The sequence below is a fragment of the Sinocyclocheilus rhinocerous genome, unplaced genomic scaffold (genome assembly GCF_001515625.1).
Source record: "Sinocyclocheilus rhinocerous isolate Xijiao unplaced genomic scaffold, SAMN03320098_v1.1 scaffold896, whole genome shotgun sequence".
Lineage (NCBI taxonomy): Eukaryota > Metazoa > Chordata > Actinopteri > Cypriniformes > Cyprinidae > Sinocyclocheilus > Sinocyclocheilus rhinocerous.
In genome coordinates this window covers 862440-869172 of record NW_015648505.1, presented here as the reverse complement: position 1 = coordinate 869172, position 6733 = coordinate 862440, and the positions used below count along the sequence as shown (strand labels likewise).

Here is a 6733-nt window from a genome sequence, read left to right as displayed (position 1 = left end):
TATATATATATATACAGTTGAGGTCAAAAGTTTACATTCAGAATCTGCAAAATGTTAATTATTTTACCAAAATAAGAGGGATCATTCAAAATGCATGTTATTGTTTATTTAGTACTGACCTGAATAAGATATTTCACATAAAAGATGTTTACATATACTCCACAAGAGAAAATTATAGTGGAATTTATTAAAATGATCCTGTTCAAAAGTTGATTTTTAATACTGTGTTCTTACCTGAATGATCCACAGCTGTGTTTTTTTGTGTTTTTGACAGAATGGAGATGTGTAAATTTTTCTTATTTTGCCTAAATATTATATTTTTTCATTTAGTACTGCTCTAAGATAGTTACATGTTTCCAAGAAGACAAAATAAGTTCAATTTACCCTGATCTTCAAATTAAAAAAGTTCACTTTTTCATATTTTGTTTATTTATTTATTTTTGTTTGTTTGTTAAAAAAGGTCTTTATTGCAATTTTTGATCACTTTAATGCATCCTTTCTGAATAAAAGTATTAATTTCTTAAAAACCTTAAAAATCTTATTGACCCCAAACTTTTGAACGGTATACAGTATATGTATAATATTGTCAGACTTTTAGACCTGTTTTGCCCCCGTAATACTTCCTGTGTTTCCTTATTTGGTCATGTTCCTGTCCTCGTTTAGTTTGATTATGTTCCATTGATGTCACCTGTGTTCCCCTGATTGCCCTGTGTTTAAAAGTCTGTTCAGTTTGTGTTTGTCAGGTCTACTCGTTCTCTACGTGTGTTGGCTCAAGCTCCTATTGTGGATTATCTCCTGAGTTGCCTTGATTAAAGACAGTTCTCGTTTACTCATGCCTCCTGCGTGCTTCCTCAACAGCGTGACGTGACAGAAGACCTGACGAACACAGTTACCTCCGTGTTTTCCTCTCCGTTTGTTTTCTTGTTTTTCTCTCAGTGTTTTTGTTTCCGTTGTGTTTCCTGTTATGGATCCCTACACCCGCCCGGAATTCCTCCTCCTCCTGCTGGAGCAGGGGGATAGATCTCTCAAGGACCATTCGAGACTATTCCAGCTCACGCGCACTGCTCATTCTATGACGCGAGCTTGAACACTGCGAGCAGATCGCCAGCGGTCGGCGAGCCAGCGCAAAGCTGAGCGACTGAGCGGAGGATCGCCCCGGACGTGGAGCTCAATCCGTCAGACCAGGTGCGAGAGCCGGTGACAATGCTAGCCACGAGGGAGAAAGCTGTGGACGGTGTGAGCGCGGAGAGGAGCTCTGCCCCCTGCACCACAGCTGAGGGTGAGCTGAGTATGGCGCGGCAAATGTGCCACACCGAAGAAGAGAGGGCTCCATTCCCCGAATCCAGTCCAGAGCGCCCTCCAGTGCCCGCTCCTTGAAAGCGCCCTCAAGTGTCCGCTCTACCAGAGCGCCATCCTGTTCCCATGTTCAACCTAGAGGGGGCTCCCGATCCAGAGTTTAGCCCTGAATGCCCGGAGGCTCACAAATGCCCGGCCTCCCACCCGCTCCTGCCTCCGCCACCGCTGTCGTCTGGCAGCCCCTCTGCTCGCCCTCAGCCCACCATCATTAGGGTGCGAGCTCCGCGGGTCTGCCATCCTCCAGCATCGCCATGGCTGGAGAATCCCTCACCTCCGTCTCCAGCCTCCGAGGCCCGGACTCCGCCTCGGCCCATAGACCCAGCGGCTCCACCTCGGCTCCTAGCTCCCTCGCCTCCACCATCACCCACCGATCCATCAGCTCCACCTTGCTCCCTCGTCCCTCCGGCGCCACCTTGGTCGGGCGTCGGACCCGCCATCGCCTCTGGACTCCTCTCCTCTGGCTGCGCCTTGTCGCTCTGTCCCACCGGCTCCATTGGGCTCCTTCCTCCCACCACCTCCACCTTGGTTCTCAGTCGCTCTGGTTCCACCCCGGATCTCCGGATCTCTGCCTCCGCCTTGGTCGCCAGAGCCCTCGGCTCCACCCTGGCCCCCCGGATCATCGGCATCCCCCTGGCTCGTTGGCTCTCCGTCTCCACCTCGGCCTCCTCCGCCACCTGCTCCCCCGCTATTGGTCGGCCCCCTGGAGTCGGCGGTCATTCCTCCTCCATGGCTCCTCCCTCCGTTGGCTCCACCCTGGGTCGCTATCATGGCTGTCGCCTGGGTCCTGCTGTGCCCCTCCTGTCTCCTCCCTGGCTCCTCCCTCCTTCGTCGCCTCCCTGGTCTCTGTCCGCCGGCCCCCTCCCGGGTGTCAGTCCTCCTCCTGAGCCTCCTCCCAAGCTCCCACCTATGCCTCCCTTGTTGTTACGGTACAAGGACGCACCTTCTGGGAGGGGGCGAAATGTCAGACTTTTGGACCTGTTTTGCCCCCGTAGTCCTTCCTCTGTTTCCTTATTTGGTCATGTTCCTGTCCTCGTTTAGTTTGATTATGTTCCATTGCTGTCACCTGTGTTCCCCTGATTGCCCTGTGTTTAAAAGTTCTAGTCTGTTCAGTTTGTCTGTTCATCTACTCGTTCTCTACGTGTGTTGAATGTATGTATATATATATATATAATGTATGTGTATATATATATTATTATTATTATTATTTATTTTTATTTTATTTTTATTTGTTATTTTTTTTGTGGTGAGAAAATTGAACATTTTGGCAATTTACAATAACCTATTTTGTTGTTTTTCATTGTAAAACATATTAACAAATTATTTACTTTTACTTTAAAAGTACATGTATGTAATATTTTGTTAAATATAATACTGATTTCATTCTACATTTTAAACTGATTAATACTTTATACTGCTAAAAAATTTGTAAAAGTGCATACATTATCGTCTTGAATAATAAATTTTCACACATTTTAAAATTAAATGACATACTGTAATTTTTCACTGTATAAATGGTAGTTTTTTTTATGTAACATTTTTTTTTTACCTTATTAAAATGAACTTTATTTTCTAAGTGTTGGAGTACCATTTAAATGGTGAACAATCATACATTACCATTATAATTACCAATTGATACCTTCATTTTACCATGGTAGCTACCCAGTCATTTTCTCAGGAGTATTTCCATCCTGTAATGGAGGTATGTTCAAGGGAGCAGCTCTGGCTCATTGAAGCGCTAATGGTGTCATTGCCGTGACCTGTCTGTGCCCTCGATGGCCACTAGCTCAGCTTTTCACATCCCCTGTGGACTCAACACATCTGAACATTAGCATAATTGCCGGTTGCCACAGCAACCCCAGCACAACATTTAGAGGGTCCGAGCCCCTCACTCTCATCAGTGGACATGAGCTAACAGAAAGTGATTGCATCCACCCTCACCCTCAGGGCCCTGCAATAACACTGTGAAGAGACCTGAGTGCAGCTTCAGTCCCACACTTTACACAAGACTCAACACACTCGCAATGTTTTCACACACTGTTGCGATGTTCTTTTGTCCTGTTGGCACACAGTCACCAGCCCCCGAGAGACCGCATTTCTGTTTGTGCAGCGGGACGCTATCAGCTGATGTTGTTTTTTTATATATATAGTACTAATGTGCCATTTATTGCATCATGCACCTAAAAGACCTCAAAAGTAGTCGTTGCATGTTTCAATCTACTGAGGACACGTAATAGCTTTATGTGAATAACAGACAGAAATGTAAGTTTTTTTTCTGGAAATCATCCTCTCATACATACCTCTCAAATCTCATGCAAGCTTGCACGTTCAAACGTGTAACAGTTTCTGACAGACAGCTTAGTGAACAAGCTTTTAACTCACTGCTCGCTTGATTCAGTCAGGACGTTTTTAACTTGAAAATTGTTAAAATTTTTTTTATAAAAAAAAAAAAAAAAAAAAAAAAATTGTCCATTTCACTCTAACTGAAATTAATGAAACTGTTTCAGTTGTTGATAATGGGGGAAAAAAACATTAAATTATGCCTAGTTAACTTTAATGTTTTTCAGCACTAGCAACTCAAGGATGGCAATCTTCAGCTATTTACTGTTTACTAGTGATTATATAAGTAAATGTGTTCTAGATTTTTTTTTCTTCTAAGCACAATGTATGTTCATACTTAAACGAATTCAGGACAAGATTTGAATAAACTACTGTTCAGACTGATACAGAGATTCGCACGTCGTCAAAAGTTGGGAATACACTACACAACTCAAAGAAACATGCTCCTCATTGCTAAAAACATTTGCATTCCGTCAGTGCAACCTTTTTGTTTTAATGAAGAGTGATTTCTTTTCCACCTACTGTCAGAGAGTAAAATTGCATTTTCATTCAGCCCGTCTGCTGATTTTTCTAGGGCTGCCCTCAACTAAAGATTTTTCTGGTCGACTAGTAGTAACCATTTAAAATCATAATAATGAGCTTTTATTTGCTTTCAAAGCCTACTAAGCGCTTCAAGCGCACATAAAGCATGCCACGTATAGCACACCAGCAGAAGTAATGATTATGAATGTGTCAGCATTAGCATTTTAATAATTTATTGATGAACTAGTGCTTTCTTCGTTGTCAGTGACACTGACTCATCATCTTCGTCATCTTAGTGAATGTGTCTGTATGTTTCATATGGATTACATAATCTGAGAATATTTGTTTTCCATTTGATTTGGTTCATTTGAAAGTAAACATTTCACTCTCTATAGATATATTTTTCATGTCTATAAGGCAAATATACACTGAGTTTCGCGCTCAAGTTCACGGAGACCGAGACGGCAGAAAGCACATCCTGTTTGCTTTCATTATTTTACAAAAGCGCAATGTTTTGTTGTTATTGTGAGTGCACACAAATAAACGTAGTCTTTACAAATTCAAAAGATGTATTACTCTTATCTGTATGACCAAAAATGAGGGAGTATTTTAAGAGCAAATGATCGCACTGGTGCCTCCATCTGACACTTGAATAGCGCACATTTCACTAGGCTAATGTTAGATTATGCGGCCATGTAAAATTGCTACTAATAACATATTTGAGATGATAGGCCACATTTAAGGTCGATGAATGATAGGCAAGCGTTTGGATGTCCTGCCCGATGTATTGTATTACTACAAAGACCAGCCGTTAACGATCTGTCCGTCACGGAGTGCATGACTTCGCCTGTGGATTTTTACATTTTTTTTCTGCGACTAATACAATTTTGGTTGACCAAGCCTCTTCTCGTCGACTATTAGATTTTTCGCAAATTGTCATATTGCTGTGAACAGACCTTTAGTCCACTGATAATAATTATAAGGTAAAATATAGAGTATAAAACATTTTACCTACACATATCAATAAGAGCTCATTTTGATAAGTGAGTTATTAACTCAGTAACTCTTTGAGTGATTGAGAAATTTTGTGAATCTGTTTAACCAGTTAACTGAAAACAGACTAAAAGAATCATTCACTCACTCTATGTAACAGGAGGTTATTTATTATCTACATATTTTTGTGTGTTGTCTTTCACAGTTTTTGCTGTAGGGCTGTAGACTCTGCAGCAGGGCAACTGAAGCACTGCAGAGTCACAGTAATATCTATAGAAATGAATTTTTGCTCCCATCTCTCATAGTGATGTTCAATGCGATTCTGGGCCAGTGTCGTGTTGAGAATTGAAACTGACTGAGATTAAATGTTTGTGCTTTTCCAGAGGCCTTCACGGAGAAGCACAGCCCGCAGACTGCCCACAATCTGCTCCAGGAGGAGGTCGCACGTGCCGAAGAACAGTCTGAGGTGATTTAAAAACTTCTTTTATATACACAGAAACTCTTTGTGTGTCTTTTCTTCTCGGTCCCTACTCACCCTGTATCAAAAGAAAACAAAATGCAGGTAAACTTTTGACGTTGTGCTTTTAGCAGTACTCTCAGGATGTTGTTTATTCAGACACACTGTTGAATGAACATGCCCTGCCAACTGAACCAGAACAAAACAGAATGAAAGCCTGACAAAAGTGCAGAAAGTCTTTACTCTACATGACACCATCCTTATTTACATTGAACCGGTTGATCTGAATTTGAGGGTGACATGAGGGTGAAAATCCACCCTAAAATCCACTAACCTATGCACTACTTACAAAGATGGATCTGTGATCTAATCAATGATTTAAAGCATTGACAGCCCGTGTGTCATAAATAAGAGATGCGGCAAACACATCACAACTGATGTCATGTCTCCAGCACTGTGATTTGTCCCAGAAGTGGAAAAGCAGCACTCCCAACATTTCATTAAAGGGGTCATATGATGCGATTTCAATTTTTCCTTTCTCTTTGGAGTGTTACAAGCTCTTGGTGCATAAAGAAGATCTGTAAAGTTGCAAACACTAAAGTCTCAAAACCAAAGAGATATTCTTTATAAAATTTAAGAGTTAACCACACCCTCCTAAAACGGCTCGTTCTAACACGCCCACACATTTCTACCTCACTATGTGGGAAGATTTGAATAACGCCGCCCAAATGTTCACGCAAAAGAAAGAAGGCGTAACTTTTATTCACGCTGTAGTATTGTTGACGCTGCAGCCATGTCGTGAAGATGCTGTGTGCTTCGTTGTGAAAGCGAAACTACTTTGTTTGACCTTCCAAAAGAGGATGATATCCGCTTCGTCATGCCTAGAGCTGATCCGTCCTGGTCGCTGAGGAAATACATCAACTTAGTGCTGTGGATCACCGGATCAGCTTTCACTGTGGACGAAGCGAAGTCCAGCCCGGGGTCGTCACATGTCCTTCCGGACGCTCCATCGTCGAAATCGCCGGCTGCGCCGTTCTCAAGCCCACCCGCCTCTGCTCACTCTAACCC

At 42.5% G+C, this 6733-nt stretch overlaps 1 protein-coding gene across 1 annotated transcript in view; it reads left to right on the top strand.

Moving 5' to 3' along the window:
* Positions 1 to 6733, top strand: part of LOC107709757 (vacuolar protein sorting-associated protein 37D-like) — a 46347-nt gene that overhangs the window by 33119 nt on the left and 6495 nt on the right. The window contains exon 3 of the mRNA XM_016514362.1: positions 5592 to 5674. Coding sequence (XP_016369848.1) covers positions 5592 to 5674 — 83 coding nt within the window. The remainder of the gene's footprint in view (positions 1 to 5591; positions 5675 to 6733) is intronic.